The sequence below is a fragment of the Pipistrellus kuhlii genome, unplaced genomic scaffold, assembly GCF_014108245.1.
Source record: "Pipistrellus kuhlii isolate mPipKuh1 unplaced genomic scaffold, mPipKuh1.p scaffold_m20_p_57, whole genome shotgun sequence".
Lineage (NCBI taxonomy): Eukaryota > Metazoa > Chordata > Mammalia > Chiroptera > Vespertilionidae > Pipistrellus > Pipistrellus kuhlii.
In genome coordinates this window covers 1,001,156-1,018,428 of record NW_023425559.1, presented here as the reverse complement: position 1 = coordinate 1,018,428, position 17,273 = coordinate 1,001,156, and the positions used below count along the sequence as shown (strand labels likewise).

General features: G+C 73.5%; 2 protein-coding genes across 10 annotated transcripts in view; both read right to left on the bottom strand.

Annotated features, from left to right (window-relative positions):
* Positions 1–16,240, bottom strand: LOC118707072 (NOTCH regulated ankyrin repeat protein). The gene is made up of 2 exons (XM_036416979.2): positions 15,991–16,240; positions 1–906 (listed from the first exon to the last, which is right to left on the bottom strand). Exon 2 carries the CDS (start codon positions 860–862, stop codon positions 521–523), a length of 342 nt encoding a protein of 113 aa, XP_036272872.1. The 5' UTR covers positions 863–906; positions 15,991–16,240; the 3' UTR covers positions 1–520.
* EXD3 (exonuclease 3'-5' domain containing 3) overlaps positions 4,981–17,273 on the bottom strand; it is a 30,355-nt gene continuing 18,062 nt past the window's right edge. For 5 of the 9 annotated variants that reach the window (XM_045573864.1, XM_045573865.1, XM_045573868.1 and 2 more), the window contains 3 exons: positions 6,974–7,064; positions 5,589–5,624; positions 4,982–5,356 (listed from right to left, as the gene is read on the bottom strand). In XM_045573864.1, coding sequence (XP_045429820.1) covers positions 5,028–5,356; positions 5,589–5,624; positions 6,974–7,064 — 456 coding nt within the window. In that variant the 3' untranslated portion in view covers positions 4,982–5,027. Of the gene's footprint in view, positions 5,357–5,588; positions 5,625–6,973; positions 7,065–17,273 lie in introns of all 9 variants that reach the window. The other 4 variants (XM_045573872.1, XM_045573870.1, XM_036416980.2 and 1 more) reach the window with 2 other exon arrangements.

The window sequence follows — 17,273 nt, the reverse complement described above, 5'->3', positions numbered from 1 at the left end:
GGGGGGCGGAGGGGCGGGGAGAGCCGGGCGCAGAGGCAGCAGCAGTGAAGCCCTCGGGCTGGCGGCGTTCAGTGCAACCAAGAAACGACAGATCAAGTTTTTCTTGTAAGAAAAGGAAAAACGCATCTCCCACGACCACGCAGAGTCCCAAACAAAGGCAGCGCACTGTCCCCGGTGCGCACGCACGGTGCGGAGTCGGACCGGTCTCCCGGGCGGCGCCGCGGTCCTGCGGGCGGGGCCCGGCCGGCGGCCCCGCCTCCGGCTCCGGCTCCGGGAAGCACGTCCAGCGGCGGATCCGGTGTCGCGGGATTCCGGCCTCGCCGGGAGCCGCGCTCGGATTTCAAAGGCGCAGCCGCGCCCCGCCCCCACCGCGGCCGCGGGCGGGGCGTGGGAAGCGCCGCCGGCCCGGCGGCCACCGGCGGGGCGCGGGGCCCGGCCGTGGGCGCGGCGCGGGAGGTAGTTGGCGGGAAGGGCCGCAGCGGCGCCGCGCGTGGGCCGCGCGGGGTCCGCTCGGCGCGGGTCACCGGCCGCCGGCCGCGCACTTGGCCGTGGTGATGAGATAGAGCGCGATGTCCTGGTGGCCGCCGAACGCCGCGATGTGCAGCGCGCTCCAGCCGTCGCGGTTGGCCAGGCGGATGTCGGCGCCGAACTTAACCAGCAGCTTCACCAGCTCCAGGTTGCCGTCGATGACCGACTGGTGCAGCGCCGTCTGGCCCTCGGGCCCGAACGAGTTGACGTTGAACTCGCAGCTCGTCATGTTCTGAAGCAGCGACTGCAGCTCCTGCGTGTTGCCGCGGCGCACGGCCTCCTGGAAGACGCGCTGCGGGGGCGCCGCGCAGGTGGAGCGCTCGGCCTGGCTCATGCTGCCGCGGGCGCGCGGCGGGGCGCGCCGGGCTGGGCGCGGGCCCCCGGCTGCCGCGGGGCCGGCCGGGGCGCATGGGGGGCGCGGCGCCCCCGGGCCCCGCACGCCGCCCCGGGGCGCTCTGGGGCCGCCGCCGCAGGGCCCCGCCGCATCCAGCCGCGCCCGGGCTTCGGGCGGCGGGGGCCGGCGCTGGCTCTCGGGGCCGGCGGGCCGGGCGGCGGCGCGCGCTCCGGGTCCCTGGTCCGAGGCTCCGGCTGCAGTCCCGCGCGGACCCACGCGCCTCCCCACGCGCCGCCGCTCTCGCGGGCCGCCCGCCGCGCCGGGCGCTTTTACCCGGTTCCATTTGCATAACAATGGCCCGTGACGCGCCGCCGGCCCCGCCGATTGGGCGGCGCGGCGCGGGGCGGGCCCGGGGCGCGTCCGGGAGGCGCGCTCCGCCGCAGGGGGCGCTGGTCGCCGGCCGCGCAGACCCGGAGCCGAGGCCGCGGGAGGCCTGTCTCGCCGCCGCCCCGCCCCGGGCTCCCGCCTCCGCCGCCGCCCGCCCCCTCTCCCCGGCCGCGCGGGGAATTCCGAGCTCCGGGAGCGCACGGAACCGGCCCGAGCGGAGCGGACCCCGGTGGACCCGCGGGCGCCCTGTCCTGGGTGGGGGCTCGCGAGCGTCCCAGGCCCCGGAGGTCCGGGCGGAGACCCCTCCGCTCCCGCGGGTCCCCAGCGCGCGCCGCTCAGCCCCGCCCGCCCGGCCGCGGGGTCAGCTCGGGTGACCACCCGGCGCACCTCTCGGGCGTGTGGTCCGGGCCACGTGGGCCTTCCCACGGAGGACGGCTCCGCGGGCCGCCCCGTTTGTTCCCCAGCCGGCTGGCTCCCCGCTGCCTGACGGAGACCTGGGTTCCAGAGGAGGAAGCCCAGGGCTGGAGGCCTGCCGCCCCCTCGGGGCTCCCCATCAGCATGCCGGGGACAGGGGGGCCTGGCCGGGCCAGCGGCCCCAGCTCTGCCCCGAGAGGGAGCCCTGAAGTGGCTCATTCCAGACATGAACCGTCCCTCACGCACAGGACACGCCGCCCCATTTCTCAGGGGTTTCCAGCTTGGGGCCGGCTGTGGCCGCCGCCAGAGAGGGAGGGAGGTGGTTCCGGCAGCCGGAGGCCGGACCTGCATTCCTGCAGGAGCAGGGGGACTCCCCGGGAGACCACCCTGAGAGGCCAGTCTGAGGGGGGCTCTCCCCGGCCTCACTGGGTGCTCTGGGAGGGGTCACAGCCGAAGCACAGGGAGAGCGAGGCTGGGCCGCGGCCGGCCGGCTGCCTGGGGCCTCCCTGCAGCAGGGCCCCCGAGCCCCTCGCTCCGGATCTCCTGAGGCCGGGGGTCCAGTCCGCCTGCTCAGACCTGCTCCCTCGGCGGGTGGGCGAGCCCAGCCCCGAGCTGGCCTGGCCGCTGTGTGACCTGGGGGTGCCGCTGCCATCCGGAGCCCATTCCTGTCCCTCATCCGGGAGGGTGTGTCCCTGGCTCGGCAGAAAGCCCAGGGCCCGGCTGCGGTGGAGTCAGGGACCCCGGTAAGCACGGCGGGCGCCTGCTGCCGGGAACAGGTGGGTGGGGAGGCAGCTGAGCTCCGAGAACGTGTAGGGATGGGCCGAGGCCTCTGCTGTCCTGCCTGTGTTTTCCGTGCACCAGCCAGGCCCAGCCCTCCCGGCCCCTCCAGAGGTGCGGGTCGCCAGACGGGCCTGAGCCTCCGCGTCTGGAGACGGCCGGCCGGGAGCGGGGAGGGAGGTCCCGCTGACCCCTCGGCGGCGGGAGGGCAGACAAAGGGGCCCTGTGCGCTCAGTGTGAGAACTCGCGGCCGCTGCCACGGCCATGAAATTGGCAGCAAGGCCGCCCCGGCGGGGACTGTGCGACTGGAGCTGCCCGGGGCCGGCCCAAGGTGGCTGGCCACCCCGCCCGGCATTCCTCCGGGTGCAAGTCCGGGGGGGTGTCTGGGCCTGCCGTGGCCGTGTGCCCACCCCCACCTCACCCCCGGCCCGCTGCTCCTCGGGGCTCAGGTGCCTCTCGGGGGCCTGCGTCTCGCTGTCCACACCCCCCGGCCCGGAGCAGACCTTGTGCGGCCAGGCTCCCCACACGTCCCCACTGTTTGCTGAAGGACGGTCCAAAAGGGGGACATTTGTTCCAAACGCCTTGGTGGGAGGGGGCGGGGCTCCGGGGCTGTGAGAAGCGTGTGTGCGCGTGTGCACGTGCGTACACAGAGTGTGTGTGAGTGTGTGTGTGTGTGTGAGTGGCGGTTTGCTGGCTCTGAGAAGCCGAGGGGACCCATCTCTCTGGAGGCTCAGGGCGGGGGTGGGGCAGGCGGAGGACATGTTGGGCCCAGGCTGGGAAGGTCTCCGGGCGGAGGGCAGCGCTGGCGGGCGGCGGCCAGAGCCGGCCGAGGCCTGTGGCCACCTTACAGCCCGGGCGGGGGGAGGGCGGCCGCCGTGGGCAGGCGGGCAGTGGGGGCGGGGCTTCCAGCTGATTCATTAAAATGTGTCGGGAGCGTGGGAAAGAGGAGCGGCTTTCTTCCCAGCAGCCCGGGCACCTGGTAGAGGGGCCGAGCGAGGATACGGATCAAATAACAAACACTCGGCGGCCAGCGTGGCCGGGCCAGGAAGGCCGCCCGCCCGCCCGCCCGCCCGGGGCAGGAACTGCCCCAGACAATCGCGCTCCTGCCCGCCCGGGGCCAGGCAGGCCGCCCGCCCTGGGCGCAGCGCGGCCGGCCGGTGTCTGACCCCAGCTGGGCTGGGGAAGGGCCGGAGGGAGTCCTGGGCTGAGGCTGGAGCCAGGGTGGGCTGGCGTGAGCGTGAGCCCAGGGTCCCGGAGGAGTGCAGCCAGGCTGGGGAGCAGAGGAGGGGGGGAGGGGAGGAAGGCAGGCTGGACCCGGCAGGCATCCCTCTCGGCTGCCCCCTCCCTAGAGCTGTGCGGTGTGCAGGGCGGAGGGAGGCGGGTCAGACCTGGGGGACAGGAAGGACACAGCCTTCGCCCTCGGGGTCCAGCTCCAGTTCCTGTCCGTCCAGGGCCTCGGTCAGAGGGGGCCCCCAGGAAGCAGGGGCGCTGGGCACCCCTCCAGCTGACCCCAGAGTTGCCGGGGGGCTAAGTGGGCTGGTCCTGGCACAAAGCAGGCGCTCAGACAGGAAAGGCCTCGGGGCTGGCAGGTCGCAGTGGACCCCATGCAGCCCCCACCTGCCTGGTGCCCACTGGAGCTGCCCCCTGGGGCTCATGGTCCATGGCCAGCTCTGGGGCAAGGGCTGGCCTGGCACTGCCAGTGCCGCCCTGCGCTGAGTGTGGCACCTGGGCCTGCAGGTGGGCTGCCCGGGGGGAGGCGGGGCTGGTACGGCCCAGGCCGCCCATCTGGAGGCTTCCGCCCGGGCTCCCGGGTCACCTCCACGCCGTTTCCGCTCTGGACAGGAAGACAGGAAAGGGATGTGACGGGGGGTGGGCGAGGGTGGGAGAGGTGGGGGGCGAATTCCTGCGGAGAGTGGAGGGGGTGGGCAGGGTGGGCGGGAGCACAACGCAGCCGGGACCAGGCCTGCCACTGGCAGGGGCCTCCACGGCGGCTGCGTCCCCTGGACTCCTCCTGGCGCCACGCCTGGCACTGGTGCCCTCAGGCCTCTGTCACCTCAGCCGGGGCCTCAGTTTCCCCGAGCGGGCCTAGCAGGTGTGAGGCGCGGCCTGAGCACCCAGAGGAGGCCCCAGCCCTGACCAGGGTGAGGGAGGGAGCCCCTCCTCTAGGCTGGCTGCCCTGCTGCCTCGGGCACCAGGCGCGCTGGGCCCACTCCCTGGGAAGTGGCCGGCCCGGCCTGAGGGTTCCTGACCCCAGGACCCCGCCATCCATGCTCCGTGGAGTGGGCCCCGCCCTGCTGGCCAGGGGGCTGGCTCCTGGCAGAGGGTGAGGAGGAGAGGGTGGCTCGGTGGGTGGGCCGCAGCGTCGGGCCCGTCTGCCCCTGCCCAGCTCCAGCCTCACGGGCTCCAGCGGACGTGGGAACTGCCACGTCCAGCCCTTGGCCGCTGCCCAGGCCATTTCCTCCCAGGCCAGCCCTGCCCGCCCTGCCGCCTCTCCGAGCGCAGGCGGCCACGCTCGGCCGGCGCCCCGACCGCCGGCGTCCGGTGTGAGCAGTGATGCAGGCCGGCCCGCAGGTGCGGCTCTTCCCGTTTATTGTCGGTCAGGCCTGGGCCCGGCGCCCTCGGGGGGGCTGCGGGCCGGGCCGGGCGCCGGGGGGCCGGGGGGCCGGGCCAGGACGTCCTGGAACTGCGAGGCCATGCGGCCCAGGTGGGAGCCCTCCCAGAAGACCTTGCCGCAGCCGGAGCAGCAGAAGAAGTGGCGCAGGCCGGGCCGCCGAAGCACGCCCGCCGGCACCCCCGCCAGCTGCAGCCGCGTGCCGTTGCCCAGCGTGGCCGGGGCGCTGGCCCGCAGCTCGGCCGCCTCCAGCCAGCGGCAGGGAGGGTCGTAGGTGAGGCCCGGCGTCTCCCCGGGGGCGGAGCCTGGTGGGTGGAGGCGACCACCTGAGGCCCAGCTTCAGCCTGCGCCCACCCCTCTCCCTCCCCAGGGACCCGCCCTTCCCCATTCACCCCCCCCCCCCAGGGCTCCCCTACGAGTCCCGCCACGGACCCCGCCCCGCCCCGCCCCGCCCAGGGCACAGGGAGGCCCCTACGGAGGCCCCTCAGAGCCGGCAGGTGCAGGGCGGGGTCCTCTGTGGGCAGGCCCAGTGCTCACCTGGCTCCCGTGTGTCCTGGCTCTGGGCCTGGTCACCTGTCAATCACGGAATTCAGGAACCCCTGAGAACGGGGCCAGCAGCCAGCCTCACCCTCACCCTCTCCCCGGGGCGAGGGCAGAGGGCAGGGGGCGAGAAGCCGCAGTGCCAGCCCCGGCCCCGCCCCCGGGAGCTCACACCTTGGCCCGTTCTTGGGGCTCAAAGGTCTCCGGCTCCAGGGGCCGAGAACGGGCGGGCGGGCGGGGGCGGCCGCTGTGATGAGCGGATAAGCCCGTCGCCAGGAGCCATTGCACAATCAGCACCGGGCACACGGGCGGGACCCAGGGGCCCTGCGGGAGCTCAGGGTGCCCGAGAGCCGGAGGCCGCCCCCACGGAGAGCCCGGGAGGCAGGCAGCAGGCAGCCCTGGGACCCTCGTCACTGGCTCGGCAAACAGTTCTCTGCGGCTGACCCCTGAGGACTGGAGCCGGGGTCCGAGAGGGGCACGCCCCTCCACCCGCGGCCCCGTGGAGCCCAGCAAGGCCACGACCTCCCTCTGGCCTCTGCCCGGCCGGGCCTGTGTGACCCCAGCCCTTCCCTGCTGGTTCCTGGGGCACTAGACGGCGTGGTGCACGCCCCTCCCCCCACCAGCAGGAGCCTGGGGGGCACCGGGGCCCCCGAGGGGGCACTGCCACGTCCTTGCCTCCCGGGCCCTGGCTGAGGAGCTGCCGCGGTGTGGGTGGCCTCTACGCTGACCCCACACTTCTGAGGGAGGCTGGGGGGACGTCAGGTTCCCGGAGAAGCTCCCTGGCCCCAGGATGACCCCACAAGGGGATCCTAAGAGGCCCCCCGTCCACCCGCCCTGTCCCCACGGAGCCCCAGTGGTCCCTGCATCGCCCTCGCCGGCCCCTCTCCCCGGAGGCAGGGGACAGTGCTGAGGGCAGGGCAGCTCACCGCCCAGCCGGCCACGCCATGTCACCCTCTTTCCAAGTTTCTAGAGAGGGAGACTGAGGCTGGCTGCTGGTCGGGCCCGCCCCGCCCCGCCCCGCCCTGCCCCGGTGGGGGACAGCTGGGCTGGTCCTGCTCCATCTGCCCAGGCTCAGCCTGCTTACCTCCTGGTGAGGTGGGAAGTGCCCCGGCTGGCAGGGCTCCGGGTGCACAGGCGTGCACGAGGATGCGTGTACACACGTGTGCGTGCACGGGGTCTGGGGAGCTCGGGCACGCTGATCAGGGACCCTGGGGAGGAGTGTGCCCCACCCGGAGGGCCGTGGCCTCGGTGTCCGGCTCCCTGCAGGGCAGCCTTTGCACCCCAAGTCTCGGGTGCTGTCTCCCACCTGCCAACCCAGCTGCAGCCCTGCAGTGAGCCAGGAGCAGCCAGCAGCCGGGCCGGGTGACCTCAGGGGCACTCACCCGCGCTGCTGGGGTCCTCCTGGCCGCTGAGCCCCACGAGCTGTGTCATCAGGCCCTGGGAGACCTTCAGGTACTGGTCGCAGTTACAGGCCTGGGGGCAGAGGGGGCTGAGGTGGGGAGCCTCCCGAGGCCCCTCCCGCCTGGGCTTGCAGGGTGCTTCCTTCCTCTCCCCGCAGCACCAGGTGCACCACCTCCTGGGAGCCCTCCCTGACTGCACCTTCTCCCAGGTCCCGAGACCCTGCAGGGCCTCCCAGGCCGGCCCAGCCCCAAGGGGTGCGGGGCCCAGGCCCACGGCTGCCCGGCCCCCGCGGCCTGTCTTGGGGAGCTGGGGCCAGCCCAGGGTCCAGGCCTCTCTCTGCCGCCTCGGGGCCTGTCACTAGGTCCCCGTGGGGTCAGGGGTGAAGTCACGCGCTGCCGTACAGAGGCCTCGTCAGGGGCGCGCAGGAGGCTCCGGGGAGTGTCAGCCTGGGGTGTGGGCAAGGCTTGGGGCCCACCCTGCCCTCCCCGTGCGGCTGCCCCAGGGGAGGGCTGGGTCCAGGGCACCGGGTCACAGCCCTTCCGGCCGCGGGAGGGACCCTCCGGGGAGCTGGGAGGAAGTGTCCTGGATGACGGGCGGGCGGTGGGTGGGCGGTGGCCTCAGGCCCCGGAGCTGCGGTGAGCCCACGTGAGGCAGCGCGCCCCGCCCCCCACGCCCTTTCCCACGGCCTTTCAACACGGAGCTACACCTGCGGCCTCACCGCTGGGCTCCGCTGGGCGGGCGGGGCGGGGCTCCTGGGTGGGAGGGCGCCTCTGCTGGGGACGTGGATGGGGAAGATGATCCCAGTGCAGAGCCTCCTGCCCTCCCAGAGCCTCCTGCCCCCCCAGAGCCTCCTGCCCCCCCAGAGCCTCCTGCCCCCCCAGAGCCTCCTGCCCCCCCAGAGCCTCCTGCCCCCCCAGAGCCTTCTGACCCCCCAGAGCCTCCTGCCCCCCCAGAGCCTCCTGACCCCCCAGAGCCTCTGGCCCAGGGCGGCTGTGGCCTTCGTCCAGGCTGCAGGTCTAGGGCTCCGGGGCCAGGGGTGCAGGCCAAGCGCTGGCTGAAGTCTGGCCGGTGGTCACTGCAGGCCCAGCTGAGCTGCCTGCCACGGCCCTGCTCTCCCTGTCCAGGCCCCCGAGGGACAGCCACCCAAGGGACAGCTACCCGAGGGGACAGGCCCCTGAGGGGCAGGGCCAGCAGGTGCAGGGCCAGCCAGAGCAGGGCAGCGCAGGCCAGGAGGGCCTCGGTGAGGGTCGGCAGCTTCCCAGGACCCGGGCCAGTGAGCACGCCTGGGCGGGGCGGCCAGCTCACGCTGAGTCACGGCAGCAGGCACACATGGTGCCATCCACAGGGCCCTGGCCACACCCTCGGGAACCACCGGTGCCAGAGTTCCCACGGCTGGCGCCCACTGTCACCCCGATAGGCCCTGGGAGCCCTGCCCCCACCCCACCCCACCCCACGGCTGGAAAAGCCGGTTCCCCCGCCCCCCGCTTCCCACAGCGGAGCCCTGCGCCCGCTCCCCTGCGGCTCTGGCTCCCATGCCCTCCCGGTGCCGCGCTCCCTGCCCGCCACTGGCGGGGCCTGCCCTGGGGCTCAGTGCCCGCCCGCCAAGGGCCCTCACGGACACCCGGGGGCACGTGCCTCTGGCCTCCATTGGAAAGGAAAGGGCGCCCGCGGGACCCCGCACAGCCCGGCTGGCGAGGGGGTGCCCAGGCCTCAGAGCACCTGCCTCCTGGGGCCACGCAGACCCCAGCCTTGGGTGCCAGTGGTCTGGGCGGAGACCACGGGAGGCCTGGGGGCCTGGACAGTCTCTGTGCCCCCCCCGCCCCCCCGCCAGCCAGGGAGCCCGAGGGCAGGGCTGGGCCGGCTGCCGCCCCCAGAGCGGGCGGAGGGCGGGGCCAGGTGAGTGGGTAGGAGGGGCTGGGAAGGCGGCTGGCTCCCGGTCCCAGGGGCCCGCCTGCTCTCCCGGTTCCCACGGTTCCCACGGCCGGGCTGGGAGGCTGCTCAGCGCCAACGCCCGCCCAGCGCGCCATGGCCGGGCAGCCTGGGGCAGGGCAGGGCCCACGTGCGGCCACCATGAGGGACGGGCCTGCTGCTCAGCCCGTGGCCCCTGCAGCCCCTGGGCCCCTGGCGGGGAGGGTGGGCGAGGGCCGCTCTGGCCACTCCCCGGAGGTGCGTCTCAGGGGCTGTGAGGGTCTGAGGGGCCACAGCAGGCCCTGCAACACCTGACCGTCCTCTGAGGCTGAGGTGGGGAGGGGGCCCACAGCTGGAGGGCTCCCCCTGCACCCCCTCAGGGCAGCCCAGGTGCTGAGGGAAGGCTCTGCTGGGAGCCAGGAAGCCCAGCCACACCTGCAGGGGCGGACCCGGCCCAGGAGCCGGAGGCAAGGTCACTGGGCTGGCCCAGGAGTGCGCTCCCACTGCCCGGTGCCCACCGCCCAGGAGCTGGTGCCCGGGTGGGTGGGGAGGGCAGCAAACTGTGCCAGGCTCCGGCCACCGCTGGCCACAGTGCGCCCACCAACCCTGAGCCCCAGGCCTCACTGGGGGGCACAGGGTGGGGGTGTTATGTGCTGCCCTGGGCCCTGCCAAGCCGTGCACAAGACAACCCTGCTCCCCTGGTGCTGGGAGCCTTGGAGGAGCGCCCTCCTCAGGAGACCCTGGTCCAGCTCTCCCCCCAGCCCCGGCTTGCCCCCCAGTTCCCGCCTGCCTCCCAGCTCCCGCCTGCCCCCCAGCCCCTACCTGGCCCCCAGCTCCTGCCTGCCCCCCAGCCCCCGCCTGCCCCCCAGCCCCCGCCTGCCCCCTAGCCCCCACCTGTCCCCCAGCCCCCACCTGTCCCCCAGCTCCCGGCACCTTCCCGCTGGGGCCCTGGCCAGAGGGGTCTCACTCTGTGCCCGGCCCAACACCGACTCCCCGGAGGGTTGGGACCCCTTGCTGAGGAGCAGGGGCAGGTGTGGCAACCTGGGACGTCACGAGGGCCCCAGGGGGAGGGGAGGGGTCAGTCCGGTGCCCTGGGGGCCTGCTCTGGGGAACGCGGCTGCTCGCTCATCGGGAGGAGCTGGCGGACGGCCCAGCGCCAACGTGGATGGAAGCAAACACCCACCCCACCTGGCTCAGGTGCCGTCCGGGAAACGGGCGGCCGGCTGGCAGCCCGGCTTCCGGAGCCCAGTGTCTGTCCCCAGGGGGCTGCCCATTTGGTCCCACTGAGCCCCGCCCCCCCAGCCAGCCTGCCATCCTGAGGCCGTGGGTCCCAGGTCTCTCTCAGCAGCTCGGCCCCCAGACAGCCAACAAATGGTGCTGGGCTCCGGGCTGGGGAGGAGGGCTGGGAGGCAGAGCCGGCCTGGGGCCTGGGCCCAGGCGACAGCCTCACACCTGCCTGAGGGGGCGGGACAGGGAGGAAGCAGCCGGGCGCCCGGGCCTGGGTCGGCTCCACACCTCGCTCTCCCAGGCCATCTGCTCTGGGGACATGGCCCAGAGGTCTCCCAGTGATGAGCGTGTCACCCAGCTTTGCTGGAAGAGACCCCACTGGCCGGTCCTGGGCCCCTGGAGGTGGGCTGGAGGGGCGGGAGGCCCCGAATGTGCTCTGGCCGGCTCTGCGGTCCCAGGAGGCAGACCAGTCCCCGGCCCTGGGCCCCTGGGCCTCGCCCTCAGCGCCTGCACCTGGGCCGGGGGCCCTGCAGGTCCTTGCGGGGCCCACCCCACCCCCAGGCCCGGAAGCCTATTCCCACGGGCCAGCCCCTCCCCCCCGCCACTGCCCATCCCCTTTGTGGGGCAGGACAATGTCTGCACAGAGCCGGTGGGGGATGGGCCTCAGACTGTCAGCACAAGGCGGTCCCTGGGCTGGGGCGTGGGTCCTGGGGCCGAGGGCCACGTCTGGGGACACGTGTGCGACAGCCAGCACAGGCAGGTGTCTCCTGAGCACACGTGTATAGGGGTGAGCACACCAGCATCCAGCATGTGTGTGTCTCCCTGGCCCCATGTGCATGTGACCAGCCTGGATGGTGCCCCTGTGCCTCCCACTGAGCAATGAGGGGCTGTTCCGGCGCCTGTTTTTGGGGTTCGAGAGGCCTAGGGAAGCGCTCTCCAAGCAGACGGAGAGTGGACAGCCACCTCCGGGAGCTTCCGGCTGCACTGGGCCATGGTGTCTGCCGCCTCCCAGTGCTGGGACCCCGAATCTGGCCCAGGGCCTCCTAGTGGGGTGTGGGCTGGCCTCCCCCTCCTGCGCAGGCCGAGCCTGGGAGGTGGCTGCAGAGCCCCCTAGACCTCACTCTGGTTACTGCCACCCGGAGCCCGGGCCCCTTAGGCCTGGACCTGCAGCCCCCGGAGTGGCCGCAGGGGACATGCACCAGGTGCTGCGAGCTGGGTGCCCCGGGACCAGCCCCGCCCCCCTGGCAAGGCCCCTCTGGGACAGAGGCCCGAGTGAGGCCCGTGTGGGTTCAGTGACCGCTCCCTGCGGCCCCCCACGCCAGGCGCACAGCGCAGGCCGCCCCGGCCCTGGGGGGTGTGTGTGTGTGTGTGTGTGTGAGCTCTGGCCCTGGCCCGGCGCAGCAGGCAGGTCTGGAACCCGGCTCGCTCCTGCACGTGGGGCGCAGGGTAACCACCAGTCCTGGGTTAGATCAAACAGAAGCTGGGCCAGAAGATGCCCTGTGACCCCGGGCCCTTGGAGGAAGGGGGGGCGGGTGAGGGGGGGCTTGGCCCTCCCGGTGGGCACCGCACCCCAGCCCAGAGCAGCCCCCAGGGGCACATTCCAGCACCGCCCCCTGCCCCCCCACCTGCAGCACATGTACCCGCTCCCCAGCCTCGGAGCGCCCCCCAGCGTGACAACCCCCTTCCCGGGAGCCCAGAGGCGCCCCAGGCCGGGCTGGGCACCGCAGCCATTCCCAGGCGGGGGAGGGGCGGCGTGAGAACCCGCCGGCGGCCGCGTGGGAAAGCGGGGGGAGGGGCGCGAGGGCGGGGCGCGCCTGGGAACTGCTCCCGCCCCCGCTGGCCTTTGAAAGGGCCACTCAGGGCAACGGCTGGGATTCAAAAGCAAACGGCCGCCGCCTGCCTGCCTTCCCGCGCCCGTGTGTGTGTGTGTGTGTGTGTGTGTGTGTGTGTGTGTGTGTATGTGTGAGTGTGTATGAGTGTGTGTGTGAGTGTGTGTGTGAGTGTGTGTGTGTATGAGTGTGTGTGTGAGTGTGTGTATGAGTGTGTGTGAGTGTGTGTGTGTGTGTGAGTGTGTGTGTGTGTGTGTGTGTATGAGTGTGTGTGAGTGTGTGTGTGTGTGTGAGTGTGTGTGTGAGTGTGTGTGTGTGTATGAGTGTGTGTGTGTGAGTGTGTGTATGAGTGTGTGTGAGTGTGTGTGTGTGTATGAGTGTGTGTGAGTGTGTGTGTGTGTGTGAGTGTGTGTGTGTGTGTGAGTGTGTATGAGTGTGTGTGAGTGAGTGTGTGTGTGTGTGTGTGTGTGTGTGTCAGGGGCGCTGGGGTCTGGGAGCCCCAGGCTGGGGACGCAGAGAGGCTGGGCCCCAGGATCCGGGGCCCCGGGGCGCCCGGGCTGTCCCTCCCACCGAGGAGCAGCGGGCTCTCCCTCAGGCACAGGTGGCAGCCGCCCCCGCCCGCCGCCCGCCGCCCGGCTCAGCTCGCATTCACTCTCCACCGCCCACTGGCCACCGGGCTGTCCGGGCCGGGACCCTCCCTGCTCCCCGATCCGGGTCCGGGGAGACACGGGGTGCCCTCCAAAGGCTTCAGCGCGCCGCCCGGGCCCTGGGGGAAGCAGCCTCGATCCCGGAGGCCGCGGAGGTGGGCATGGGCGCCACAGGAGCTGGGTGACGGGCGGGGTGGGGCACGCGGCTGGTGAAGGGGGTCTCCTGCCCGCCCCCTCCTGCCCTCCCACGGCCGCGGGCCCTGAGCACCCGCGCCTGCGCCTGCACCGCCCCCGTGGGTGTGGGAGATGGGAGGAAGCGGTGCTGCCACGCCCAGCTCTGCCCACTGCGCTGCCCACTGCTCTGCGGGGCCCGGTGCCCCCGCGGTCCCACAGAGGCACGGCCCCACCCTGCCGGCCGAGCTGCCCCACGGGGACTCTGACGGCCTCAGAAGGTGGGGGACTCGCCCGCAGGGGCCTGCTGTTAGCCCGGGGATGGAGGCCGTCACTGCCTGGCAGCTCCTTTGCTCCCTAAGGCCCCTCCCCAGACTCAAACCACAGCCTCCCCCGGCCAAGCCCTGTGCCTGCAGCCCGGCCTGTCCCGCCGCCTCCGTGCAGCCCGGCGGCCGGCGGCCTGCAGGGTCAGCCTGCGATCCGGGCCAGGACCGTGGCCACCCATTCGAGGCCGGTGGCCCTGGCTCCGGGGCCCACTTCTGCTCCGGGGCTGCTGCTCCAAAGCAAGAACTCCCCGACCAGATGCCAGCCAGGCCCCCGGGCAGAGCCGGCGTGGGGACCACGCCTGGAAGGGCCTGGGCACACGGGGGGCACAGTGGATGCCAAGACTCGAATGCCACGTGGTTTGACTCCACAGACTCTGGGCCTCAGGGTCCCACAGGCTGAGGGTGCCCGCTGCAGCCCTGAGCCGCCCCACCAGGCCTGCTAGGCTGCTCCCACGCCCGGTGCGGTGTTTCAGCTGGAAGCTGGTCACCCGCTCGGAAGTGGACGGGCCTGTGCTCATGCTTCTGCCAGCGCCCAGGGTGCAGCCGCAGAGCCTGCCTGAGCCCCGAGGGCTGAGGGGAGTGGAGAGAATCGCTCGGGACAGAGGCCCGGAGGGCAGTGGCGCCGCCTGTGGGTCTGGGATCCTGCCCCCAGGACGGGCAAAAGAAAGGGTCTGAGCCAGGCTGGGGACCTGCGTGCCTCCCTCCTGGGAGGACACGAGGGCCGGCTGGTGCCAGGCCGCTGTGGCCGGCAGCGGCTGCAGGGGGGAGGGTGTGGGTGACACGCTGGCTCCGTGCCAGGGCCCTTACTGAAGCGGCCACCGGGAGCCAGGGTGCCCAGGATGGTGGGGTCCAGGGCCCCAGGGCCATCGGGTGGGACCAGGATCTCTGATGGAGGGGCAGTCGGCAGGGCCCCGGGCTGTGGGAAGGGAGGGCTGGGGGCCGAGTGGGACGGGGCGACCAGCCTGCCCCCCCCTGCTGCCGCTGGGCTGACCCTGCCCACCGGGCCATCGTCCCAGCCGGCGTCCAGTCTGGGGCACTCAGGCCCAGCCCTTGCGACTCTGACAGCTCCGGGGCCTCCACGCCAGCCGCCCCGCCGGCTGAGGCCCGGCCTCCGGCCCGGGGCCCCTCCCGCAGCCTTTGTGCCTGCCTGACCCCGGGGCACCGAGTGTGGGAACTGGGCCGGGGCTGAGCACAATGGCCGGGGAGGGTGGGGTCAGCGCCCGAGCCTCTTCCTGCCTGTCCCTCCGTCTGGGGCTGGACATCGGGAGAGGCGGTCTCCCGGCCGGGGCCGGGCAGCGCGGGCTCCAGCGTGGGCACCGAGGCAGCTGCCCGCAGTCCCCCTCACAGGCCACGTCCTGGGGCCCCTGGGGCATCGGGCTGACATCCGGGCCCTCCCTGCGGGTGCTCACCGCAGGGGACCGAGGGCAGTAAAAATAGACGCCGGCCGGCCGTGTCAGGGTTCGTGCGTAGGCTTTTTTTTTTTAACTCAAATTTCTTTGATAAAATATTTTCCCATGGACAGCACTGGGAACGGGCTCCGGGCAGCGGCCGCTGTGGACAGTCTGGCCTGATGACCTCTGCGGGGCCGCCCTCCCGCCCCGAGAGGAGCCCCCCCCCCGAGAGGAGCCCCCCCCCGCCCCGAGAGGAGCCCCCCCCGAGAGGAGCCCCCCCCGAGAGGAGCCCCCCCCCGAGGGGAGCCCCCCCCGAGAGGAGCCCCCCCCCGAGAGGAGCCCCCCCCGAGGGGAGCCCCCCCGAGAGGAGCCCCCCCCCGCCCCCGAGAGGAGCCCCCACCCCCCCGTCCCGAGAGAAGCCCCCCACCGAGAGGAGCCCCCCCCCGAGAGGAGCCCCCCCCGAGAGGAGCCCCCCCCCCGAGAGGAGCCCCCCCTGAGAGGAGCCCCCCCCGAGAGGAGCCCCCCCCCCGAGAGGAGCCCCCCCCAGAGGAGCCCCCCCTCGAGAGGAGCCCCCCGTCCCGAGAGGAGCCCCCCCCCGTCCCAACAGGAGCCCCCCCACGAGAGGAGCCCCCGGCTGTACCCGCCCCGCGGCTCCAGGAGCTCCCTGTCCCACGGCCGGGGCCCGGAAACCGCGTGCCTGTGCCCGGGGCACCCCACGCGCAGCGGCCACGCCGGGGTCAGGTGCAGGCGCTGGGGGTGCAGGGCTGCGGGCGCCCCAGCCCCAAAGCCTCTCCCACCTTCACGCACTCGGGGTGCCCGGCGCCAGCCTGGGCGGGAGGCCTGCCCTGGGAATGCTCGTGCGCCGAGCGCGTTTCCCTCTGGGAACGGCCCCAAAATAGCCGAGGGAAGAGGGGAGTGGGAACGGCGGCGGGAGCTCTCCCGGGAGGCGGCCGCTGGGCCGGCGGGGGCAGGGGCGCGGAGCCAGCGTCCGGGCCCTCGGGCCGGGCTGGGGGCGCGGGCGACGCTGAGCCCCCAGAGCCCTCCTGGGTCAGCCTGAGGGCACCACTCTGCCGCCAGCGCCCTCTCCGGCCCAGCCTCCCGGGCGGTGGGGGCGGGTCGGCCGCAGCCTGCTGCCAGGGGCACCAGGTGGCACCGGTGCTGGGAGTTCTGGGCCTGCTGGCATCCCCCTGGGAGGCCTCGGCCCCCTGGCCGCCCTGGAAACCGCCTCCCGGGCCCTGGGCAGGGCGTTCAGCTGTCCCGCGGCTGCTGGGGAGGCCACACGGGGCTCAGAGCGGGCAGGACCTGCTGCCCTGCCCGGCTCAGCCTCAGCAGCCATGCACACAGCGCCCCCTGGCACCCCTCCCCTCGCCTCCTGGTCACCAGGCCGGTCCAAGTGGAGAAAGCCCGGCTTCTCAGAGATCCCCTTCTCTGCCCACCTGGCCCTGCACCTGCTGCCTTTCCAGGGCCTGTGGATCCCCCAAACGCCTGCCTGCCACCAGGGCGCCTGCCCGGGGCCCTGCCTGTCTCCTCGGGGCTGAGCCGGCGGGGCTGTGGCCGGCTGTGCTTCCGGGCTCCGCAGGCCCGAGGGTCCTGCTTCCTGACAAAGACAACCGGGCGCCAGTGTCGCCTCACCCCACACTGCCATTACCTACTGCCCGGGCAGGCCAGCCCGCGCGGGGGCCACACACAGGTCTCTGCGGGACCCCACCCCTTCCCGCTGTGGCCCCCACGCCAGTCAGGGCAGCTGCACCGGCCCCACCTCCTCGCCAGTGGCCTGCGGGAAGCCATTCGCCGACCCCCACCCAACCCCACGCCCCATGCCAGGTGTCCCAACCCCCCTCCACTCCAAACCCAGGACCCAGCCCAGCCCCGTCCCTCAGCCGGAAACCAGGGAACCTGGCCACACGCGTCATCCCGGCCGGCCCTCCGCCCTGGCCGGCTACCACTGCACACAGGTGCACGCTCCCCTCTGCCCTGTCCGGCACTCCCAGTCCGGCCACTCCGGCCACTGAGCGCCGCCCGCCCCCACGGCCACCAGGGGGAGCTCTGCCTCCCAGCCTGAGGCCTGGGCCGGGGCGGCGGTCCGGCCGGCCCAGGAGCACTGGACACAGGCTGCTCCCAGCACATGCTCCCCAGGGCGCAGAGGGGCCTTCCTCCCGCTCCACGTCCTGTTTTCTCCGAAAAGCTCATAGCATGCCGCCCCGCTTCCGGGAGGCCCCGGGCCTGACAGCGCCCTCCCCCTCCGGCCCCCCAGCCCAAGGGAGGCCGGAGTGGCTGCTGTCCGTGGCCCTCCCGCCCGACACAGGCTCCCCTTCCTTCCTCCTCACCATCAGCCCTCCTCACGGGGACCCGCATTCCAGAATGTTCTGCACCTGGAGCCTGGCCCAGCCCGCAGGGCCAGCTGAAAGGCTGCATCCTCCCTCAGCTAGGCTACCCCCAGGGCGGGCGGGGGCTCAGAGCTCAGAGCCTGGGCGGCACGGAGGTGAGTCAGCATCGGGCACCCAGGCTGAGCCCTCTGGACCCCCCCTCCGGGACCTCCTCCCCAGCCTTCCGGATGCCCCGGGGCCCCAGGAGCCCGAGGGCCCCGCCCAGCCAGACTTCCCAGCTTCCTGCCCCCGAGGCCTGCGGAGGTCACCGGGCACAGGACAGTTCCGGTCCGATCGGACAGCACTTTTCTGAGCGGCTCCCTCGCCCGCAGCCGCCTGCCGGCCACGCCGGGCCCTGTCACAGAGGCCCTGCAGCCGCACCCCTGGTGGGCAGAAGAGGAGAGAGGGCGCAGCGG

Bases quoted from the DNA above. Each gene is read 5' to 3' on its own strand.
- LOC118707072 (XM_036416979.2), bottom strand. From the start codon at position 862: ATGAGCCAGGCCGAGCGCTCCACCTGCGCGGCGCCCCCGCAGCGCGTC.